General features: G+C 40.2%; 1 protein-coding gene across 1 annotated transcript in view; it reads right to left on the bottom strand.

Moving 5' to 3' along the window:
* PID1 (phosphotyrosine interaction domain containing 1) overlaps positions 1-26,554 on the bottom strand; it is an 82,719-nt gene that overhangs the window by 30,391 nt on the left and 25,774 nt on the right. Inside the window, exon 2 of the mRNA XM_084291638.1 lies at positions 20,490-20,636. Coding sequence (XP_084147764.1) covers positions 20,490-20,636 — 147 coding nt within the window. The remainder of the gene's footprint in view (positions 1-20,489; positions 20,637-26,554) is intronic.

Genomic DNA, 26,554 nt, shown 5'->3' with positions numbered 1-26,554 from the left:
TATTATCTGAATGGTTAGGAGCAGAAAAGGTGTTTTCAGCTGGATGACTCACTTTAAACTCCCGTAACTGTTCCTGATGCAACATACTCAAATGAACAAACACACCGACATCCTTGGCTCACAAGCCTTGCAGAGAAAGCCAGTTGCTGAAGTCTGTGGCCCACACTCCTCAAGGACCTCCTTCCCTTGCCTACCTCCCATTGACCTCCTGAAGCTGTGCTACCAAACCTGTGCCCGCACACATGAAGCCAACTTTGCTAGGCCCTCAGTCACACACAGCCTTAGGACAGGGCAGACCAACGTAACTAAGGCGCTTGTAGCTGATTCGTAACTGGATGCTGATGTGAGCCAAAGATGTTATGCTTCGGGTCAATCCTGGACAGATGCTTTCTCCCAGGCACAATAAAGGGGCAACCGCAGTGCTGAGCACGGCCCCACAGCGTCCTGCTCGACGTGCAGAGCCAGTCCCCTCCTGCCCCTGCTCAGCTGGCTTTGGTGACAGGGCTGGGGACAAAACCACGAGGACCATTTGTAAATGTACTTGTTCATTCGTGGTCAGCCTATCTTTATGTCTGTCATCTGCACAGAATTATTGCTGCTTTCAAATTTGAAACTCGGTACATTTTTATTTCAAGATGACTTTACAAGTCTTTATATGTGATATTCATTTCAACAGCACTCTGATATTGCACAACAGTCATATGATCCCAGCGTGTGTGTTTTATGAGACAGACATGACACATGAAAATTAAAAACAGGTTCTTTGTCTGGAATACAGAGAGGAACCGCAGGGGGAAAAAAAAAACAACAATGAGAGCACACGTCCAAAGATCAGGGTGGAGGAAAAAAGGGGAGGAAAAAACAGGATGAGACAGCAGAGTCATTTCATCCTGCCCAGAGTGAAAACAGCTCCCATCAGTAGGGAAGACAATTCATTTGCATAAATTTACTGCAGAATGCAATTGAGCTATGCTGCTGCATTTCAGGACTGGCACTGGCAATGAGGATAGCTGTGCCCATGGTCCACTCATTTATTAATAATTTGCAATATTCCCTTCTATGAGAACAATTTTTTTAATTACCCTTGCACTTCAAAATTATTTCCAGTAGTTATTACATCCAATGAAAAATACAGACAATTGGGTTTTACACACACAGGATTATTTTTTAACCTGTGATTTAAACACTGGGCAGGAATACTAGGGTCAGCATTAACCCGTCAGCTGTCCTGCTTAACCCCAGGAGAATTCACAGGTATTTCAGATATCTCAGCCTGATCTGCACAGACCTCTCAGACTCATCCCCAGCCTGCAAGACTGAACCATTTGCAAGACCAGCAGCAGGTGCAGTCATTTTGGTGTGCTTCACTCAGAGTATACCTGTATCGCCATGCCTGTATCAAGCATTACACAGGGCACAGCGTGGGCAGAGCAGGACACCTCCACCTGAGAAACGGATTGCTGCAGGCTGTAAGCTACGAGCTTTTGCAGAGGTGACAGGTGGAAAATCACTTTTACATTGTTTGGCCTTATGCTACTGGCTGAGACAAAGAGGGTCTCTTTTAGCCAAGTGTACTTCCCTAGTTAAAGGGTTATAAAATTAGTTAATTTTACAGAGTTAGGTAACTTAGCAGGTGTTGTATTCACAGCTACGTGAGCATGAACAAAAAGACCCAAGGTAATCAAATCTCATGCTTGAAGGGTAAGAGGATCCATATGATGATCACCAGCTGAGATCAGGCACAAACTACTACATCCCACACCCTTTTAAACACTGAGCAATTGGCCAGGTGCAAGCAATGTTTGTTTGTTTACTTTTCAGTTTCTATTTCTTCAAGGCATCCACTGCTGGAGGGCAAATACAGAACAAGATGATGACGCATTTGTTTCACCCCACACAGACAGAGTCAGGAAAACACACAGCTACCTCAGCACATACAGACAGAGGGGAGGCAAGCCTGGACTAGCCAAAATACTTGTACTTCTGCATGGGACTCAAACACATGCCGTAGGATTACCGCAAAAGTAAAAACATTCCTCTAGCCATGTGAATGATCCTTCGCTTTCGTTGCTTCTCTCATTGGTAATATCCCAGGGGGTGACAGCAACATTCTTTAGGTAAACATGTGATGTACGGAGATAGACTGTTTCTCAAATGAGTTCACCTCTGTGGGTTTTGGAGCAGACAATTTTAAATGAATACCATCACATCCATATGCATGTTATGACAGCCTGCCTTTAAAAAAAAATATGTATTTTTAAACATAGATGTTGATTTTACAGGGAACTCAATGCCAAGAAGCAAATGAGTATAAAAATACATAACAAAAGAACAACATTTCCCTATAATGGAAAAAACAATACATTGGAAACAAAATCCTAAGTCATTTTTATAACTTCTGTTCCGTAGACTACTCAGGAGACACAATATGCAGGATAGACAGCAAAGGGCCTTGCACGCATACACAGCTACGCCAACTGCAGTAGCAAATGAGCATTTCTACCAGTAAATGACTTCTACTGTGCTGCTGGGCTTCTTTGCATATGCAAAAATCAGAAAATAAGGAGGCACCAAGAGAATTATATGACCACTGTGAATTTTCAAATTGTCTTTCACTACTTCTCTTCTTAATTTTAAATAAGAACATATTTCTTGAAGTATCTGGCATATCTACCAAGTACCAACTTCAGCGCATGCTTAGCAAGGGTATGCTATTTAATGGATAGAAAAAGCAAGAAAACAGTAGACATAAAATGCAACAGTACCCTTCAGACAAATCTATCTACTAGCAGTATCAAAGGAAGATTCATCATGACTTCAAAACAGGAATAAGAATTGTATCTAAAACTATGATGAAAAAACAGCTTCCAGACAGTGAGAGAGCAGGGGAGCTGCCTGTACAAACAGGATCTACTATATCAGTAAATTGACTTAATTGAACCTATATTCATTGACACTCGAGATCAACATTAAACTGCTTGCTTCATGGCTCTCCACTGATGCTAGCACAGAATATCACAGAATATCACAGAAAGACACAGCCTGTTTTTTTTTTTTCATCCCAGAAGAGCAATCAATCTCTATTCAATCTACAGAAAATGACAGAGAAAAAAAGGCAATAACCAATTTTCTTCATGGCTCTCTGCAAAGAGGAACAAAAGGGCCCCAAGATACTATTATTTCTGTGGGCTTCAAAAGAGAAAAGGAAGATGATCCTTATAATGTTCATAATTTATTTTCTTTGTTTTTGAAAAACAAAATAAATTGGAAAATCGTTTGCTTAAACTAATCTTTTGGAGATTTTTTTAAAGGACTTTCACAGTCATAAATGTGAAACTACCATCTCCAGCCAATGCTACTTTATCTGAGACAAAACCATATTGTATCTGCTTCTGTCATTCCACCCCCACCCCCCATGTTGAAGTAAATCAGGTAAATCGATTTTGATTTATAGAAACCATGAGGATTTAGTCATGATAGCAAAGCCAGAGTGCATTGCTATATACCCAGCATAACCACAGTCCTAGTTTTTCTGTATGACCTCCATAAAATAATTCAGAGATATACAGCATTTTAAGGCCAACGTCTGTATCCTCAGTGCAAAATCTGAAATCTAAATTGAAGGTGACTCTGACTCTCAGACCCATTGCCTGCCTGAATCTTTTCATTAGGTGTGCAAGGCAGCTGGGCCCAGGAACAAGCCAGGGAACAGGGTATTATTCACACCTTGTAAGGGAACCAGGACAAAAGGAGTCAATACTATCTTATCCTTCTGTTATGTTTAGAAGAGGGAGAGAATGAAACTGTGGATTAAGTTAATAGCAACATATATACTATTTGTGAGGAATGCATGGTGTTTCTTTGGTTCATTTTCTACTAAAGAGCCCCAAATTTTACACTTGGGAACAGCAGCCTGAGCCATGGCTTTTTGAGACACTGAATACGCACCTTAAATACCTGAGACGTGTGTTGATTATGTCAAGCTGTTCCAGATATGAAAAGCTTGTGGCTTGCTTCGTGCTATACAGAGATGGCCATAATCATTTATATCATCTGGGCACTCAGAAGAAGAAATACAAAACAGATTTCACTTCATTGAATATGAATAGTATATCTCCTATGTAACAAAATATTTAGGGTTATTTTGTGTGTGTGTGTGTTTTGTTGTTTTGTTTTTTTGTTTGTTTGTTTTGTTTTTTAAACACTCCTCTCACCTTGGAGGAACTTAAAAGAGTGCTTTATGTTACAGTGCTGGAATATCAGTTAATTTCACAAGTTTAGTGTAGTTGATGTGGAATTATACTGTTATAAAATTAATGAAATATACTTCCAAATATACAACATTATTAAAAATATCTTCGTAACTGTATAATCAGGCAGCACTTGCCCTCTTTCACCATCACCTGACACCTTAACGTGTTTCATGTTATTCTGCCATCAGCTTTGGGAGAATTAATTGGAAAGATAGCCCTGAGAGCTGAACTAACACACCAGCTTAACCAAACCCCAGTGTAAAATCACAAGGCTTTTCTAGCTCATTTACAGTGATGAACCTCATTTTACCATCAGTCATGCCACCTGTCAGCTGGAAATAAAGAAATGCCATTCATATCTTGAGGCAACAGTCAAGCACAACTGCAGGATGATCTGTATATATACTGTCTGATTTCAATGGGAGCACTAGGCAATAGGGAACTAGGTAGCTTTTTCTGTGAATGCCCTTCGCCCTTATAACAACCCTCAAAAAAAAAAAAAAAAAAAAAGGTAGAACTTATTTCTCATACTAGAATCCTTGTAAGAATAGACCCTGTACTTAAGGGTGACATTTCAGACACCTCCCTCACAACTAAAGCCTGCAGTCTCTCCCACTTCCTCCCCCTTGCACGTGTGACAGGGACAGAAAACACAAAGACCATAAAGTCACAAAGCAAGGTACTGAGCTTTCATCCAAGGATTACGTCATGCCACTCAGTAACTACCAAGTTTGCCACATATTTGGGTGTTTTGACTGCACTTTCTTGGCCCAAAAAGACAACATGGAAATTAGACTGCAGACCTTTTTAAGTGGGTGCAAACTTCAGAGAAAGCAATGTAGGACATTTGCTCATTTCACACACAGGAACGAATTTGGCATGCCTGCATTTTTGCATTGTCATGCACTCAGAAGACAAAAGCATTTATTAAAAAAAAAAAAAAAAAAAAAAAAAACAGTTTTTTGTTTGTTTTTTTTTTTCCTTGAGAAGAAGGCAAGGCTTTCTTTCATGTACTGGGAAATGTCACTCTGCATATGAAATTATCCAAGTACATCAAGAATGCACTTGAAGTTGAAAAGTCAATTAATGTACATATTACTTACTTTTTTATAGCTGTCCTTCATGTAACAAAACTTATTTCTATCCCATACACTCTTTAAAGGCATTGCTTCATGAAAGATGTTCTAAAACATACCACATAATTGCTGCTGTAATTTCTATGTTGAATTTATGCTGTATTTTATTTTCTGAGTGAAAGCAGTGCTGCCTTGCAAAGACAAATAGGACAGGATGGAACTGAACTACCTTTGGTTCTCTGTGCAGGTACAGATTAGCCACTTGACCTCCCTGATCTCTACTCTGCCTGTGTGTATAATGGTGCAACTCTGCACAGCATTGTTATGAGAAGTAATTAACTGACACTAAAAGGCTTTGAGACATGCTCAGTAAAAATTATTTCTATAAAAGTGCATATGCATAAAGTGCTAATTGATGCCAGCTGGCCTTTCATCCTGGACAGTAAAAACAGCTTTTTACCACACACATTTTGTTTTGTGGGCACCAGCAGCATGCTTTTCATTTTTAGTGCCTGGGTTTTGCCTTAAAATACACCAACCATTTGATTTTCAGGAATACTGCTATTTGGAGAATAATGCAGCAATGTATTTCAAAGATTACCTCTAATTCTGCACAGGCAAGAAGTAACACCCTTCAAACCAAGAAATGAATCCTATTTGCAATGTACAGTCTTAGATTTGGGACTTTGCATCTTGAAGGGTCTGGAGTATCCTCTTAATTTCCTGTATGAACCAGACAACCAAGTTACAATAGCCCTTGAAACAAAGCTGCTGTTCCTGGACTGGCCTTACATGACATGGCATATCTTACTTTGATAAGTAATTATTTTTCTTTTGATTTTCCCTCTATGCTGTAAAAAACACTGTTTTCTGGAGCCCCTCCCCTGCTGCAAAAGCTTGGATGTGCTCCACCTGCTTATGTTTGCTGATAGAAGCCATAGGAATTTTTTACTTCATCTGTTTCACAGATGCTCAGACTCTTTTCTCAAGACATGTCACACAAAAATGTCTCCAAAATAATTAGCAGGATTTCAGTCGGCTTGATTGTGATGGCTGCACGTAAGGTAAAGCTCAGACAGCTCTTAAGAAATGGCAACTCTGAAATGAGCGTCTGGGACCTTAGCAGCATTCATTTAAATCTTCCCGTGCGACACATTTATAGTTTTCCATGTAGTCAAAAGGGCAAAAGGGTTGGTATGCAGAAAGCTGCTACAATGTGAGAAACATCGTGCACTTCTGTAACCTCTTGCACTCATGCTGACATAAAAGTAATTGATAACGGAAAGCAATGATGGAATCTAAGTCACAGAGGGGAGAAAATTACAGATGTCTGCAATCAAAATCTCTATGTCTCACTCCAAAGTAAAATTCACCATTTATTGAGGAGCATACTGGAATAAAAACAATCTTATGAAATGTATTGCAAAGTAACATTTTAATTTTTAATTGGAAGATGCGCTTCCCTTGGCCGTTTGCCTCGTAGTACAACTGTCAAGTGGGGCTCTTGACCATCCGTCATGAGCCTGCCCCTGCCTTGCTGCTCTTCACCCAGCCCCAGTGTGCCACCAGCCTTGCCATGGCCCATCAAATAATGACTCCATTGCAAAATGAGGGCGCACTGACAAATGTAAAGAGACAGCAAGAGTGCCTCACAATTGTTCACAAGGCTCCTGCTACAAAGTCTAGAGGCTAAATTACTTCTCTCCTCTGGTTTCACAATAGACTTTCACAATATGAGTCCTCAGGTTTCACAATGTAGGACTCATAAGCTGAAAGTCTTTTGCCTGAAATGTTAGGAATTTAATTCCCATTGCATAATCTCTGGATAAGAGTACTTCAGACGGCTACGAGTCACTGACAGCCAATTTCGCCTTACAGTGATATGCAAGCCCCCTCCAAAAAGGTCAGCAAGATGGCCCTACGGGAAGGGTGGGCTACTGCGGCCTGCCCGCCACACCAGGACACCTTGAGCACTCTCCTTTGGTACTTTCTTGGGGGGACAGCAAGGCTTTTTTTACTGTTGACTTATTTAACTTCTCATGAACACAAAAACTACTGGAAAGATGAGAAAAACATCTGAATTAAGTTTCAGAACTTAACTGGGAGGCAAGAAACATCAAGACAGGCTCCAAGGAGCTTTCTCTTGTTAGCTCGGGCATTGCTATTTTTCAGCCACTGCACAGAGACAGTCATTCTGTGGCAAGGCCTGGGTGCTGCAGGCCCACACAGCTCCTTCCCCTGCAGCACCATGGCCTTTATATCTGAGAGGCTGCAACACAGCCCCACCATAGCCATGAAGCAGGCTGAGGCCATCTCTGATCTGCAGGCCTGATGGGCTCAGGCAGGCCCACAGCTGCCAGATGGCCTGGAGCAGCTCCATCCTGGCCAGGCAGCCTAGGGAGGCATGCAGGACTACCAAATCTGGGTCCCTTTGCTCACCTCCTACTTCATTTATTTATTTAAAGCCAAGCTCAGTCACCAGTAATGCCTACCACACTCACAACCTGGAAAGCTGACACAAGTTCAGCTGCTGGGCAAGACAAGGCCACAGAAATGCCAACACATTTCCTTTGTGAGCTTTTATTTAGTGTGTGTATATGTAAAGATATATATTTATCTTTGAAGACCACATTGGCTACTTATGTAAATGTGCACAAGCGCATTCAGTTGTGCAACACATCAGGTGTCAGATATTTATTAAATAGATAACAGATATTCCAACTTGGGAATGCAGAGTCACAATCTGTTTGGCCTTGTATAAAGACCTTCAAACATAACTCCGGGCAAAGCCGTGGGGTAAAAACACACCTCCCTTTTAATCACTACAAGATGCTTCATGTGATAAAAAGCATTTCAAGACTCATTTAATCATTTAATATTTTTAATACCTAAGCCTAATAACAAATGACAAACAGCACTGGTTCACATATCCTGTACTCAATTACTCTGATTTCATTAACAGACTACTTTCAATCATCAGGAATCCCAAGCCACATGTCAAACCAGAAGCACAAGTTTTCAGATTACATAATTTAGCATAGCAGCCAAGTCAAAGGAAGTACACCAATTAATACCATGGCAAAAACAACCCCAAAACTGCATCTTGTGGCAATTCCCACAGTGATTCTGGGCAGTGTGATTACAAATAGCTGAGAAAGGTAAATTATGTTACTGTGCTATATTGAAAGCATGTGTCAGATGAATCAGCGCACAGGAATTACTCCCAGCCTATAGATAATTCAGTCAATGAAGCAGCTTCCATAAAGAGCTAGAGCCAGCTTTTCTGTCCATCCTGTCCCAGAGAATACCCAGAGTCACCTTCAGGATCATTCTCAAAATAATAATGAGACAGATATTATCTTACCTTATTTCATTTTTTTTTTTCCTTATCTCCTCTCCCAGTTTCATACTCAACTCCACCAGTCTTTACGTTGATCATTCTCTCACCTTAGATTAATTTAAATCTTTGTTTGACTTGAAGCTTGCTTTTTTCCCTCCTGTTTTCTCTCTCCTACCAAAAAAATAAATTGTCGGCGAGGAGGGGGAGCACCAGAAAAAAACACACACACACACAAGTAGAAGACCCTGAGGATGAAAAAAATCCAACCAAATAACTATTCATTGACAAACAGTTCAATTAATTTTATAAAGTAGCAAACATTTTCACAGAAGCACAGAATGTTAGGGATTGGAAGGGACCTTGAAAGATCAGCTAGTCCAGTCTCCCAAATTTTCAACTTATTCTCCTTCCAAAATTTGCTCACTTTAATAAAAGTAGTTTCCTTCTATTTGAAATGTTTGCATATGGGCCCTTATTAAATAAGAAGTCACCCACATCCCAAGTTTGTTATTAATTATCAAGTGCAGGTCACTGCCATGCCATTTAAATCTTGAGAGCGTTTAAATCAGAAGACTATATCGTCATCATGGCTTTACAGATGAAAAAAAGAGCTTACTGAATTAAGACCATCTTCCAGCTGATTAACTCATTAATTTCCTCCCAGCATGCTATGCTCTGGCAACCAGGAAACAATCCTGATATCTAACAGGCATGTGAACATGAGCTCCTGAAAAGGAGTAGATTGCACTCTCACTGGCTATAAGACAGTATTCAGTTCTATCAAGGTTCTACCAATTCAAACTTGTAATTTTTTTGCTGACTTCCACAGATAAAACTTGATAAACTTAATTCTAAATTGACATTGTCATGAAATTCAGCATCTTATTTCAATGACAGTATGTATCATTCAACACGATCGTGCTGTGATTAAAGGCAAATACCAGAGATTCTTGGATTGGTAGTACAAGGGAAGTTCATACCAACAAGTACTTACAGATTTTTCCAAACCAGGATGTCTAATGAAGAAAGGAGACAGACAGATTTTAAAGGAAAAAAAAAAAAATCATAACTCTGTTGCACTTGTTATTCCTATACAAGCGAGAATTTTATAGAAGAAATCTTACTGAATTACCACAAGCCTGAAGTCTAATATTCACAGCAGACTGCAATAAAGGTAGGTCAGCAATAGAGCAAAAGTCTTAAAATTGCCCAGAAGTACGCTGTAAAAATGGTTACTGTTATAAACATTTAATTAAATATGCAAATCTTTCATGAAACAAACAAACAAACAGAACTACTCATACATTGTCATGCATCCCCAAGAATGGAAAAATTTCCTTCCTCTTTCAAGCTAATATATTTATACTCTGTTCTGCATTGCAAGCTATATTGCAATAGTACAAGCAATTACTATTGGGACCAACAAAAAAACAGAGGTGGCACACGTAGGATGTTCTCTTCTCCAATTATATATATTTTTGATTGCAACATTAATCTACAGTCCCACAGTCTGTGCATCATAAACGAGGCCAGTGGAGGAATGGATCTGTAATTCAATCCAATTTCAGCCTCTTTTTTCCTTTATTTGGCAATCTCATTTGCTTCAGTGGGAAGCTTTGGGCACCCAGGATCAGCCCTGAAATAAGAACTGATGGCTTTGGGCATAGTACAGCTGTAAACAGAGATTACATATTCCTTAGAAGGGTCATGTTGGCTCAAACCAGTGTGAACATGAGTGCTCAGTGCCAAATGCAAATTCTGCAGTATTCTAATGGAAATCAAAGAAACAATATCCATGGCTGCAGGGGAAGAGCTACACAGAATACCTCCACAGAATAAGCACTAAGCACACATGTCTTTGTTGCAAAAAAAGCACTGCCTAAAAAGATCTGCCAACAGCACTCCCAGCCCGTTCCCTGTTCCCTCCCGCTGCAACGATACAAGGGAGCAACAGCCACTGAACCAGAAGTTCTTGGGTTTTGTAAGAGCACAGCATCACATGCTATGAAGGAAGGGTGCCTTCTCCCAGACGCCAGCTCACAGCAGGGCCCTGCAGGCTCTGAGCACCGCTGAGAAGCAGCAGCCACCGCAGCGGTGCCGCTCAAGTCACAGCTCCGCATCCCACTGAAACTGCCGAACCACCACAGAAACATTGCTCAAGGACACCCTGGAACAAAACAATTGTCAGTGACTGCAGCATCTGTTCGGCGTAACCACTATAATAAATTTCAATCTCATTTTAATTTTTAGATGTCAAAAGCTATTACGTCTTAGAGATTTGAACCTTAATTATTATGGAAGCAATTAGCTCCTATGACCAGAAGGCCTTGCCTGAGCAATTGTGATGAGCACAGTGTTTCCTACAGCACAAGAAATAAACATACTAACAAAACTGCAGCTATCTAGGACCTTTCCATTGCCCCACGCTTCGCATGGGTGTCTTGGCTTTGTGCCAGGCTGCACAAGGCAGAATTTTCTCCTTTAAGGGCACACACCGTATGATATTATACAGGCAGGTAATTGAAGATTACATCCTAACATAGGAAATTTCGAATGTATTAAGTTTAAATACTTCCATCAGCAGATAGATTAAATTGTTTTAAGATATCTAAATAATCTTTGAGAGAACACTCCTCTGGTATGCTACCTCCTATGATGACAGCCATGGTTACACAACAGCTCTAAGTACCTTGAAGACTGGGATTTCTAGAACTGACAAAACACACATTTGGGTTCCAGGATAGAGAAGTATTCACTGGAGTATTGTGCACTGAAGAAATTGCATTAATACAAATTACTTTTTATTACCTTGTTTCAATCCATTACTACTTAACAGAATTATGCATTTTAATTTTCACCATCTTTTGTAGTGTTCCTGTGACACATTTTATCTGCAGTACTGTGTCCCCATCAAGCCTTCCCCTAGCACCAGTGAGCTGATCTGACCTCTGCAAACAGGGCTGCTGGCTGGGAATGGCAGCTGAACATCATGGGACAACAGAGCTATTTTAGAAAGTGTTTTAGGATCTTTCTGGGTGATAAATCCTACAGAAATACAAGTTACACACTGCAAAGCTGCTGCTGAGCATTCACCAGCACACAGTTCCTGGTCTCCTTGCTACCACACAGGTTTTCCATCTGCGTTTACAAGCAAGGGTGAAATTCAGGAATGGCTGGTGCTCATTCTCAGCCAAGTCACAGGAAGTACTATCAATTTCTATATATCTGTATTTTATACAGTGTTCTCTCCCTCCACACCTAATTGAAACATAAACTGTTTAGTGCCTTGTTTTGCATTAAGGGGTTGAATTTAGACTACTTCTGCTGATAAATATCATTTGCTAACAAAAGTAAGGGCTAATGACTTCCAATTCAAGCTTTTGTTAAATCAAACTCAACATCAAAGCACTCAAGGCATAGGACATACTCGATTCCAGCCAAAGGGACTTTTGTTTATGTTACCAATACTTTCCCCAGGCTGCATATCATGCATTATTTCCATTTTCCATTTGCTGCACCTGCCTCCAGGAGAGAACTAGGGGTGTGAAATGAAATATGATGTACAAGGTGGTTGTGCAAGCCATATACTACATGTACCAATGGGAGGAGTAAAGCATAATGTACTAATGGATGCTGTGACTTTATTTCCCTGTGTTTTTCAAGTTTTTTTTTTTTTTTTTATTGTTTAGAGGACATTTTCTGCAGTCTGCTGCCCGTGAAAGTGGACTTGGACACACATATCCGAGCAAAGTCTGGCTTACCGGAATGAGAGTGCTGTCACTGTGGTGTGACATTTCTGCTCCTATTTCTTCAGAGCAGTGCTGTCTGGAGGCTGCTCCCCACGCAAAGCCAGGGAACCTGGGCTTTGCTCCCAGGAGGGGCTGAGGAGACCCCCAGCATCCTAACTGTCAGGATTGCTGGGTAACCCAGACCTGAGCATCATCTGCATGGTCCATAGCAATTGGAAGCCTTTCTACCCAGCCCAAGGCGTTGGGGACAACAAAATCCTCTCATCTTCCCCAGAGTGCGCATGACCATGTTCATTAAACTTTCTCCAAAACCCAGTTCACTTCCTAACTTCACTCACAATATGCCGAGCAAAAGCCCTGAGTTCCCTTCTTCTTGAAGGAAATCACAAGGGAACCAGAGGGAGCAAGACCTGCATCCAGGGCACCTCAAGTCCTGCACTGATGTAGGGCAGGTCCCAGAAATCCTCCTGTTCTCTCAAGGTCAATTTCTTACTCATTTTGTGGAACTCCCTGAAATGGTTTTAACAGGCACATTCAACAGCAAAATCCAAAAATACACAGAAATAGGGAACACTGTTTTCCTTTAATTAACCTGCACACATTCAGAGCAAAATTACTCCACCATACGTAGAAAACAGCCATATACTTTTTCCTTTAAAGGTGATTAAATCAGAAACACAGAGCTGACTGTGAAATACAAGACCATTTTCAGATGGGATATAAGAAGTTCCCGAATAACAAGATGCCCTTTACTTGAACCATGACTGGAAAAATGTCAGTGGTGCAAATGATATGGAAAAAAAAAAATACCACCAGCATATCTGACAGGACATAACTTATACTGCTCTCAGAATACAGAATATGTTAGTCTTACAATGCCACTTTGCCAGTAAGCAAATAAAATTACACCAAAATACACCCAACACAGCAAAACTGAACATTGCAGAAGGTCCTATTGAAAGCAGGCTCAATTTAAGATTTAATAAATATTTTGGCCAATTTATATTCTCCACCTAGGACTCCTGGACTTCAGGAAATGAAGCATTATGACATTTTAACAACATTCTCCACTTCCATCTACCCTTCATATTTCTATTAGCTCTTCTGCACTCATTTAAAGCATCAATCCTCACTGACGTAAATGGGCTTTCCGTGCATGAAATAAATAAAATATGCAAGAGTGTTGAGCTTCAGGGAGGATCTGAGAGCAGCCAGTGCCAGCCATCACGGAGCATGTGCTGTGTGAAGATTGCTGCCATCCTGCAGGGCACCCCATCATGCTCCCAATGGAGCAAAAGCCCCTGTTAACTTCGTAGGTGCAGGAGAGGACCCAGCCATTTGGTCATGCATTGATAAAGAAAGGACCACATTCAACTTTGTTTTTAATATTAGAGCAGGACTTGGCCAAATTGTTGTGAAGCACTCTAGGATGCAGCCATGTGAAAGGCTTCTGCAAGTACTTTACTCTTCCCTAACTTCAGTATTGATTTTTTTTTTGTTTTGTTTTGTTTTGTTTTGTTTTTGTTTTTGTTTTTTTTCCATTTCTACAACACCACATTAAGAAAAAGTAAATAAAATACTTCACCTTCATAGAAAACTTACTTGTTGGGGCATTAATGTATTTGATGAACTCCACTTTTGCAAAACGCATCATTAAAGACTCTTTATCTCTCACCAACGAGTACTGTATGTAAAGATACTGAACCTATTAACGTCTGCCCCATGCAAGAGTTCACATGCATCCTGTTACCTCATTTGATGAGGGGCAGAAGTGCAAAAACAAGATAGACTAATAGAAAAATGCTCTCTTCATAGTACAAAATATGCAGTGCTTAAGGATAATAACAGAAGGCCTCTAATGAACCAAGGCAAAATAAGCTATGTGCTTCATGTTCACATTAAATATGGTAGAAAAGAGTACACTCGGGAGTGATGGTACGGTTTAGCTTGTTTCACTTGTTTAATCTGTATCTTTATTAAGGTTAATGGCCATCTTAATGTTACAGGCTTACAAAATGGTAACGAAGACCAGCCAGCTAGCTGGACTTATATTTACAGCTGGGTAAAGCTGCACTCAAGGCAATAATTCCTGACCATGCAATAGCTGCAAATAGAACCATTTTTATTAATCTTTATTAGGATAAACTTAGGTGGTTTTAAGAGTATGTGCAGCTTCAAGCCAGCTATGATTTGACTAGTCAAAACAGCAATAAATGTTTAAGAGGAGTAAGGTATTTAAATCCTCAAAGGAAATTTAAATAAAACACTAGATCATTAGCCATCTATTTGTATCTTCTGGATTTCCCCATCTCAGGAAGTCTTCAGGCACATTTTCAACCTTTTTGAGCCAATATGTTGGTATGAACAATAAGGAACACCTTGGTTTATGGGTATGGAAATGAGACACAATGTTTGTGTTAATTTTGACTGATTCATTATCAAGGTACAAACCACAACCTACACTCACTAACAGCACAGCAGAGGGGAGCCATCCACCTACTCTTTGACTGGTCAGAGCAAAAATTTGGGGTTTGGAAAGCAATGAAGAGGAAAAGGCACAAGGCTGGGGTTGCCACCTGGGAGGATGCTTCAACAATTGGGGGTGTTTTCCAAATGCTGAGGAGGCACCAGGCCCAGGAGATGGGGAGCACACTGGGATGGACCAGCTGGCTCTTGAAATTGAGAGCAGTGATGCATGGCTGTGCTGATTAGGACAGGACACAGGACAGAAATGCTGGACAAAATGGCTTAAGAAATTGATCTAAAGGAAAAAAAAAAAAAAAAAAAGTATTTAAGTTTTAAAACCGCACGACTAATAAAAGCAGCAACAGCATTAATAAATTTGCTCTAGAGGCATTTAGGGTAGAGTAGAACTGGGTTATTTTACAAGTATATGGTAAGAGACAGCCCTGCTGCAAGGCCTTTGCAATCAAAATTAACAAGGCAGAAAATCAAAAATAAGCAACAATATCTGAGCAGACATTGTTCCTAAATGACTCTCTCACACAAAGAATCTAAGTCAGGCCTAGCAGGGCAATTTTAAGACAATGTTTTATTTATTTAAATAAGTATTCCAATGAAAAACATCCTATTTCTATGGAACATAGTCCGATCACTATCAGTATCACTTTCTATTCATCCCACAAACTCATTATGAGCTTTCACCTCACAGACTACACGCCACTCTCTGCTACTCCGGTGTAAATGCCATTGCTCATACCATTTGGGGGCAGTTTCACATGCAGAGATTTATTAGTAGTGTCCATATTGTCTGTAAAGGTGGCAGTTACTTCTGGGACAAGAACAGAAATGGGCAGAGAGACAAAAGGGAGCAAAATGGGCTGGAGTACAGCAGCCGGAACGCAGAGATGCTGCGTGGTGCTAGCTGCTGGCCCCACAGCTGCACCAGGGCCACAGTCCCTCCCTCCTGCACACACATGGGATAAAACCCACTGCAGTCATGAGCAAGCTTAGCAGCAAGCTTAGCATGGGAACATTTTCCTTTCCTTTTTTTTTTTTTTTTCCCTTGTAAGCAAAATGATTAAGCTATACAAAAAGACCGAATTCCAGTTGTTGGTATTAATCCTTAGCTTGATTTTTTTTTTTTAAACTCTCTATCAATATGTACAAGATTTGATTTTAAAACACCAGTATTGCTGTAATGCAATGTATGCAAATTGACTAAATCTTGTTTAGCAATCTTAAACTAAGATATACCACCACAGAAATTTCAACATCATACCTTCCACAAAGCCTGAATAAATAACCTTAACAACTGTATGCAATAAGACAAGCAAGCAATGTGTATTGTGCCTGTAAACACCACATCCTGAATATATGTTTTGCCATTTAATAAAAGCATTCTCTTAAGAATGTAATTATTTGCACTGTTTATGTTTCTCTCATCACAGCCCCCCATGCTGCTGAGAAAAGCTTATCCACTGGTGGGAACTGAAGGAGTAAGATCACATTATCCAGGTGGATTACAGTTAGCTACTGATTATTCAGCACTGACTTCACTTTGAAGAGCCTTCCAATATATATATATATATAAAAAAAAAAAAAAAAAAAAAAAGCTAAACCTATGACACCACTTGAAAAATCGGAGTCATCATTTTTAACCTCTGTCCTTTTGCATTAATACAGCGGTGCCTGGAAAAGCTATAGCAATAGAGAGGGAGTCATTCAGGCAGTTCCCTTCACACCAGCACCATAGCTGAAAGGGACAGAAATCATGAAGCATTAGGATCAGCATAAGCCAATGAGGACATTAAGGAAGAATAAAACACACAGAACTTAAACGAAATCTGTTAAGTCACAGAGAAAGCACACATTTCTGAGCAGACAGAGACTTATTTTCTGGAGGTGTTCCAGATTTTCAGTCTCCATCTGGCAGTAGTTAGTGCTGTGATAAGGCAAGAAGAAGTTTCCAGCTACAACACAAGAGCGCATTTGACATGTAAGACCTACAAGTCACACAAACACAGTTAAATCAAAAGCCTTAGGATCTGAACAAGGACAGACACATTTTTGAATGCATCTAAATGGCACTCATGCCTGTATACACAAACATGCTCAATTTAAGTAACAGCAAATTAGGAGCCCATGATTGGAAAATGTGGTCCAGCTGGGCAGAACAGAAGATTTGTTCTTACTATTTTGTGTCCTTCTGAAGCACAAGGTGGTTTAGCTTAAGCTGAGACTTGCTATTTACAGGTTTACAGTAAGCCAGTTGGGATTTTTCATTCTTCAGGCCAGCTACCACCAATGATGCTTGGTGCTCCAGCACTCAAACCCCACATCCATTGTAGGGAAGAAGCAGGCAGCATGTGGGGACTCAGCCATGGCTGGGATTCCTCCAGAGCCCAAGACCTGCCTCCCACCTAACATACACTGTGACTCAAACAAAAGCAAAGGACCTCCTTCACAAGGGTCTGAATGCTTCATTGAGCCCAGAAACCCTGCTGAGTGGGACTGTGACGGTGCAACCCCAGGGTGTGGGTCTGTCACTCCCCATTTGGGAACACGGCTGGTGTGGAATGGAGGTGAAGGAGGGCAAGAAGATGCCCCCTGGGAACTGCAGCCTTCGAGTCAACTGCTGCCTTAGTGAGCAACCAGCATCACAAGCCCTGAAACATGTGAGCATACAGCCCTGTGCTGCAAATCAGTGCAAACAGTATCTGCTCTCTCCTGTTTGGTGAAATCATGCCAAGGCTGGCAGGGTGGGAATGGCGACAGTGCAGCCAGCCCAGGCAGGCAGGTGTGGATGTGCAGTGATTGGAGGAATGAGTCTGAAGCCTTCTGCTGTGAGTAAAAAATATATTTCAGGAAACACAATGGCAGTGAAGTTGCATCAGATCTGGAACTGCGGAGAAATGGGAAGTATTTTTTTTAATTTATTTAATTTTCTAGGTTTTGTGGGGGTTCTGCCTGAATTAGTTAAAGCAAGACATTTCTCTGCTGTTCTTAAAGCCATCACATTCAATTACAGAATGAGATTGGATCTCAGCAGAGAAGTTTTGTTTCTTTGGGATTCAGCAGCTAATGCTGAAAGAAAGAAAAAGAGAAGCTTGTCTTGTGATGAAAGGACAAGAAAAAGAGCAATCACATAAGAAAACCAATGCCCAGACCTCTGAACAGCAAAGCAATTGCATGTGTCAAGTTCCCATAACGTGATGGTGCCAGCTGAGGCTTATGTTAAAACAGTGCAATAAAATGAGATGTCTGAAGCCTCTGTCAGAAGAATGATGCTATCTCATTAATGGGGTTACACAGAAAAATTGGAGGAATTTCAGTCAAGAGGAGTAAAACAATTAAGGATCAAAAGGGTATGACTCATGCAAGAAAGTAAAAACTGGGTACTTCGCTCTAGCCTGAAAAGCTTATGTCTCCAAACCGCAGAGCCTCAGTGGTACCAGCAACACTGCAGCATCTCCCCCACTTATGCCTGGAGTAACAGTGATGCATCAGACCCCATAGAGCGAAAACTCATGTTATAAAATATTGGCTTTGTTATGGCAACACTATTATCGCTTCACTCAGCAAGAAACTAATAATCAGAGGGGAAAGAGGAGAGAAAGGCTAATTACCTAGAAATAGCTGGAGGATGTAAGCTCCCTTAGAGAAGAATATATTTAGTCAGGGGGAAAAAAATTTAAAAGATTGTGACTAGAGAGAGTGGGTAAAATTGGAGCACTTTAGTTAACAACTACAGAGGATTTCTTAGCCATAGGAACAACACAGATGTAGAATCATCTTCCCGGTCAAAGTACTGGAACTCACAATTGTTGAATTGATAAACGGAGGTTGGCATGTCCCCAAAACCATCCCCGTAATGCTCTGGCATTGACAGGAGGTCAGTGGCTACTGACTGGCTACTGGGGGAAGGGGAGAAAGCAAAACTGGTACAGGGAGGAAAAGGGGAACATTGTGGCAGCAGATGTTCCCTAGTCACCACTACTATGATATATTGCATGAAAAATAAATGAATAAATAAAAAAGACCTCTAAATATAGAATGAGATTTTCCTCACTGAGTGGTTCAACATCTCTCTGCAATCTCTGCAATCCGTCTTTTCAGTTCAAGGACTATAGGTTAAATAAAAAGGCTCATTTAAATTCTGCACACATTCACAGAGGTAAACTGATTTCAGAAAGCGTTATTATGTTTGAACTCTCTCTCACTAGGGGTGAAAACCAGATACTTTGTGAAACGTTTTTATGATAGCTAATATTCTCTAAAAATTCATTAGATGTCAACATAAAGGACAAAAGACATCAGCACGGAAGAGCAGATGCTACGTGCTACCATACAAAGCATATTAGGGTTACTTGCTCTGTGTTCCACCACATCAGCATAGGGCAGCGCTGCTTCAATACCCGGCAGTGGTCTTGTTTCTCAGCTATCGTGGCAGGCAGAAAGTCAAACAAAAATAACACTTCCCCACAAGGAACTTTGCTGAGGAAGTGCCAGACCTGGAGGTGTCAGAGCACAGCCCTTTATGACACACTCACAGCCCACGCCATGTGCATAGTATGCTACAAAAAGCAGGGGATTTCACCAGGAAGCAACTTATTTCAACCCCATTGCAGTCCCATCAGATCCTCCAACAAGACAACTGCTCAGGAGGAGTGTCTGTGTATGTGTGCACACATACACACAGAACAGAGCGTTATGACAGTTACTTGCACTTTGGACCTTACCTGGCACTTGCAGCATCAGAGAATTGCTCTTCTACATCTGATGCTTTACAGAGGCTCAAACCCAGTTCTCTCTGTTTTTGGAGACCCTTAAGGCTATGTGGGTTCTCCACATGACCACCACCTGAGGCAGGCAAAGTGGACTTGGCTGCTGAGCCCCGCAAAGGGCAGTACAGGCCAAACTTTGACCTGGCTCAGGCTGCCTGTGTGTGAGGTGAGGCGAGCTCTGCCATGACACTAGACAGCTCCAACGCAAGGTACACACAGAGTAGATTTGTTTGCTTTATTATATGGTTTCTTTCCACAGAAGAATGCACTTGGAGTTCTTAAGCCATTAAACTTTAAAGCAGCAGAGCTTTTTCCGAAGCTGCTTTGATGTAAGTAGGCAAATTCATGTTCTTTCTTAACCAAATGATGATCTAACTGCTCCCCAACTTTTTTTTTTTTTTTTTTTTTTTTTTAATAACCAACCTTGAGTTTTAACCTGCAACCCTATTTCAGTAGTTTTATACCTCTGATAGTACAGCTTGCTAAACACAAATACGCAGCACTTGGCTCTTTATCTCCCATCTCAGCCCTAGCACTTACAGAAAGCAACTGCTGTGTTTACAGCAAGAAACGTTTCTGGGAGGCTGTCAAGAATTTTCTATTTGTGTTGAGCCACACACCTCAACCACATTTATCACTGAAGCCCAGATTTTTTTCAGAAACCTCCTAATGACATTTTTGATTTAGAAACCTTATGGTAATAGTAGTAGTTAATAGGGTTTCCAGAATTACCACGTTGGTTACTTTGGGCTCTTTAGATTCCTCTTATGTATATGGGACAATTCCACAGTGGTCTCATTCCTTAAGTTTTTGCTTGCAAGTACCTTGCATCCAGTGTGAGTCCGGGTCTTCATGAGGGGTGTTGTGGTACACAGCTCAATGGCTTCTGGTTCATGGAAGATCACTGTCGGGAGAGGCTCCTTCCGAAGAGTTAGGACATTCAGCTTGGTCTTTAACATGGTCTGAAAGTGCTGAACAGAGAAACAAAAGCAATTATATTGCATTCTGGTGCAGAAAAATGAGAGATAATAGTTGGACCTGTCTGCATGTTGTGCTTGCTATTCAATGCCTTGGAAGTTTCCATGGGGAGAGCGAATCACAGAATCACAGAATTTCTAGGTTGGAAGAGACCTCGAAGAAGCTTTATAACTTAATAAAGTGAATGTCTCTTACTATAATTAGCAGTTTGGAGACTGTTTTTAATTCAAAGGATATACACACACAAAATGAGATGATTTAGCCATTTTGAGCAAAGAAAACATTTCCAAATTTGCCAAATTAATACGAAAATCTACATATGTCCCAAAAAGGGTCTATATTCAACCTCTAATCACTCCCAGGCACATTACAAAAACTGCTCTTAGACCCAGTTCCACTACTAATGACAATATGGAGGAAAGAACAGGTGATCAAAGACCATTCAAAAAACTACTGTTTCAACCTTTCTTGTTTTCTATCATCTGTACTTAAATGTCATCCCATTGAGGCTAGAAGAAGTTACCATTCCTGCCAAGCCGAATGCCTCATCTGTTTGCCTTTAGCCTATGAATTTTAAATCATCCTGCTTTGTAAGCAGTTGTCTCCAATGTCTCCCGTAGTCTCCAACGTAAATACCACTACAAGTACATAACAAATGGATGTCATTAAAAACTTGCCACTTGCTACAACAAACAATAAAATTTCCCAGACTTGGAAGAGGAACTAGCCAAGTGAACATTAACACTGTTGAATTAAAAATTTCTCAGTAATTGCTTAAGTGAAGAAAGTCAATCCATGAAAAGTTTCTAAATCAATTTTGGAGAATCAGAAGAGTTAGAGATTTTTTTCAATGTTTAGATATTTCTTTGAACTGACCTTGATTTGAGAAACTAAATATTTTTGCTTGCTAAAATGTATTTAAAGGGTAAACTATACAGATACAAAACAAATTAATGTCATATTCCAACTAGAAATATACTACAGTTCTGTCTGAAGAAATATGCATTTGTTAAAGCTTCATAACTTGACTCTTATAAATCAGCAGCTATTATACGTATGTGCAACATCTCCTTTTTTATTTTTTAGTCTTTAGGTTTTTGTTTTGTTTTGTTTTTGTTTTTGTTTTTTATCAAAACCAAACAGTATGCTCTGACTTTTGATGGGAGATTCTTAATTTGTTTTGCAACCACTCGTTTCCTCTGCCTCCCCTTAACCTCTGTAAGGCAGAGGAACAGTACGGGGTCTGGTCTGCAGAAAAAGAGTCGCTAAGTGATTTCCCAGAACCATACATGAAGGCTCTATCAGAGCTAGAAATTTAAATTGGGTCCTTGCTTTTCAGTTCTGTGCTTTAGGTGAGGAGAGTGCTTATTAAATATTTTATTTATACACAAGGGATGAATCCAACCATTTGGATTTTACAATGTTTTCATACAGATTTTTGTGGATTCAAGTTTTCCTTTGAAAATTCACGAGAATTTCTTGGAAATTAACCTCCTATGTAATTCATAAATACTTTATCATTAGCTAACTGAAAGCCTGTTAAAACAATATACCTCTGAAACAATTTAATCCTTACCTCATCAGTGTCTGTATCGAATAATTGTTACGATCCTAGATCTACAGTTTTTTCAACACTCTTGTAAGCATATTTGGGGCACAAACACTAACAGCCTGTGACAATAATACTTGCTTTCCTACCTCATGCATGAAGTTACAGCCTGTTACAATAATACTTCAGAGCCTCTGTGCAGTTTATGCAAGCGTTCAAGTTTCCATTCCAGTGAAAAAATGTACTCATACTATTTTTCATCTGGCTCATATTACGTGTTATCCCATTCACTCTCCCAAACACATCTCCAGAAAAAAAAAAAAAAAAAAAAAAAAAAAAAGAGAGAGAGAGAACTCTGTTTAAGATGATTATACATTGAAGAATTGAAGAATATTCTTTGCTTTGACACATGTTTCTGAAGATAACAGTGCTCTTTGCCAGCCAGAATTACTGAACTCATGGAGAGAACCTATTCCATTTCACCTTTCAGTTCCGATTAGCAGCCTTTTGTTTGGAGTTTCCTAGGCTTCTCTGGCAAAGCTGTTAGCAGAGGCCAGACAACAGCTTGCCAGCCCCGAGGAGCATAAAGCCAGCTCAGTCTGAGATCCTGGGTTTGATGGAGCACTGCTGATTACCAACCACAGCACTGGGCCTACTGGGCCCGCTGGGCCCATCAAGTAACTGCTATCTCCTACAACTGCCATAGCTTGTACTGCTCTTATATACAGGCTCCAGATTGGCTAACTTGCTGCAAAAATTGTATTTCTGGAGGAAATATGTAGAAAGGAGACCATGCTGGAGGCTGGTTGTGAGGGCTGGGATGACCCCAGCCTGGGACCGACCCTCAGGAGCACCACAGCACTTCTCCCTCCCAGCACGCTGGAAGAGCTGCATTTGCATTGATGAGCTGTTTACAGAGGTTCTTAAATAAAGAACACTGCTTCCATTAGATATTCAACAGATGAAAAACCTCCGTTTGGCTCCAGAGCATTGAGCTGGTTCTTTGGTATTGTGCCTCTCCTCTGCTAGCATCTCTATCAACTTCAGTGGGACTACCAACAACATTGTAGAGGGCAAAATTTGACCAAAATGAGGAAAGATATGACAATAAACTACTTTTTTTTTTTTTTTTTTTTTTTTTTTTCATGTTTTAACAGCCACATATACAGTCTTAAACAAGGAAAAGCCTACTCTCCGCCTTACAAAGAGAATTCAATACTTGCATGAGCAGCAAGTTGGAGTGGTTGAATGCCAAAAACACTAGAGCACAATTGGCAGCAGATAGATAACTGGTTGCCAGAGAAATGCAGGACCGACTAGGGGTGGACACAGAAATATCCTTTTGCTTTGGACTCTGTGGCTGGTGCAGACAATGCTGTACTCCCTGTGTACAGGTCATACTTTGGTTGCCATAAGAAAATCAAGACTCTGCCAGCAAGACATCACGCAGTGAGACCCCAAATAAGCAAGTTATTTAAACACGTGCCTAACTTTCACTATGTGAGCAGTCCCAGTAAAGCACACGTGGGTAGTCAATGGTTTTATTCATGTGCTTTAAGCCAAGAACAGGATAAAGTGCTTCGCTGAATCCATTTCTTAGTTTCCACTCCAAACTGGCATCTCCTCCGGAAACTGTTGGCAAATGCTGACATATAACAGTAGCCAATGTATTTTTTGAGTAAAAAGCGTTAGCTCTCCACTGCTGTGAACCCAAAATATTTCTTTAAAGTGCTTTACGTTCACAACGTTCTTGAAAAGCATGACTTTGGCAATTCAGTAAATAAAGGTTCAGAGAACATTATAGCATTCACATTTTATGTGCCAGAACCGCTAGCTTCACTTGGTAGCTCTTAAACTGAACATCAAAAGAAGAGATTCTTAACTGGCACGAATATAGCAGCTCGCAACTGCACATCATTCATCCTTTATCCATTTAGATGGTGCTACTGATACAGACTTTATGTTCGAAAGAAATGTGAGGAGCAACGCAGCAATAAGAAATTGGCAGCAAGTTTTGAAATTCTTTGAGCAAACAAAATAGCTGAATTGCCAAAGAAATGATCAGAGCTGTAATTAGCATTGTATTTTTCCTACTTGCTGAACATAAAACCATTCAGTGTGAAATTTAAGTAAAGACCCTACTAATATTGAAAATTTATCTTAATATAAAACCATGGTTTTGCTTATTCAGCTATTCAAGTTCCATCATTTTGTTTTGCTTAGTTACCAATACCAATGGCATTGTCTCCCCCTATAGAAGAAAATGGGACAGTGTACAACTGGTAGCCCAAACTCTTAGCAGGCCATGATTGTCACTACAAAGGTACGAAAGATTCTTTCCTCCTTGGTAAGTGCTCTGTATTGCAGTGAAAATTTCATTATCAATAACTCACCTAGCTACATGTTAATTCAACATAAGAATCAAGTACTTCTGAATAGTTTCAATATATTTTATCAACTCAACATTCATGTTTTAGCTCTAGAATAACTATTTTACAACATTCAATTTGCAAATTTTAGGTTACTATGCATTTAGTCCAAGTTTAATTTCTGTTGCTGTTAAAAAAATTAGCAGCGTTTTGGTTTAATTTGTCAGCAAAAATATGGCCTTTTCCACAACCCAGGCCAAATGGCTTGGAGAAAACTCTGATACTATACAATTAAATGTGTCTTTGAGGAGAAAAGTAGGCACTGGCAGTCTGTAATAATAATGCTTAACGCCTCTGCACAGCTCTTCATTTTTAGGTCATAACTAAACAGATGCTGTTGTTTACAATATTGAGTACTCACTAGCCAAGACTGGGCTAGGAGATCCTTTTATTTTCTATCAGGCGACGGAAATAAACTCAAATTCAATAAATACAAGTAAGAAAGTATTATATGTTGCATGTGCATATATATATATATTTTGTGACATATATATGTATATATGAGTCACAAAAAATGGGACCATAACTCATTGTAATCTGTAATGCAGCAAAAATGGACTCAGTTTACAGGCTATATGGGCTGTGACACTGTGAGTGTAACAAAGCTTTCAGGCCCATAGCCCTCAGCCCCCATTATCTCCTAACATCAGTGTTATAACCAACATTCAGCTGCATCAGCTCATCTGGAAATGTGATACTTCATATCTTCTGCCAAATTTTGCCAAAGACACACGTTGAATGAACAGTATTGCAAACCCCAAACTGGTAGGGTGTTAACGTGTTAAAAGCCTCTGAAATAGGGATATGCCAAAATGAGAAGCAAAACTCAACCTTCTACAGCACCTATAAGAAAACTGCCAGAAGAAATCCACATTAGAGCAATAGCAAAAGATCAGTCACTGGGAAGAGTCAAAAATAACCTCAATGATGTACTACCGTGTGCAAGCACTTCCTCTATCATTGAAATTAATTTAGTTCTGGCTTGAAACCCAAACTGTTCAACAGCATCTCACAGCAACAGCAGCCTATGACAACAAGGGCAAAACCAAATGCAATGAACTGCAAAAGAATTTTGGTAAGTCCAAATGTTCTTTTTCCTTTCCCTCAGCGGAATTTGGCTACTGAAGTCCACATCCAGTCCATATGTACAACAGACTCCACTATCTTACTCATAGATAAAGGAGATGAAAACACAATCGTCCTTCAGCAGTACGCTTATCCCATCACTGATGCAAGCAGAGCTGTGACCCAAGGAACGCCCCACCCCAAGTTCTATATTTTCGGCAAGAAAAGAAGAATTCAGATACAGTTCATATGAAAACTTACCCTTTTTAAGTCTTTGTTTTATTTAAAGCAAATGCAATCCAGTACAGATAAATGTCAAATCTGATCCATCTCTTGTTAAACAAATACTGGTAATACACTTTAAATACATCTTTCCTCTTCCCCATGTTAAACTTCACTGTGCAGTATTTATTTATCCTGTACTAGCAGTTCATATAAACATTGTACTGAACACTACAATAAAACCCTCCACAAAGGGGATGGAAGCGCTTATCAAAGTCAGAAATCATCCCATCAGCAGCCTGCTCTATAGCACAGCACTGATCGGCATGCACAAATCCAAGTTCCTGTCACAGGTCTTTATACTCAGGCAGATATGGCCTGAATAATCTGCTTGAAACTGATCTAAATCCAGAAATTTGGTTATTTCCAGTGTATCCCCTCTAGCATCTTAAGAGAGCTGGATTTTGCCAGCCTATCAAACCAAATCCATCCAATGCCTTTCAGATAACAAACGCTATTTAGGTTAAAGAGCAGATAATTATGTCTGAATTCACATCTCAATGGCAGAGGAGCAGCAGTGGGCACAAGGATATGATGGATTCACCCTCAGGGACCCTGGGACTCAGTTTGGAAGCTCAGGAGCTCA

The sequence above is a fragment of the Netta rufina genome (genome assembly GCF_964035555.1).
Source record: "Netta rufina genome assembly, chromosome: 9".
Taxonomy (NCBI): domain Eukaryota; kingdom Metazoa; phylum Chordata; class Aves; order Anseriformes; family Anatidae; genus Netta; species Netta rufina.
This window is presented reverse-complemented; position numbering and strand designations above follow the sequence as displayed.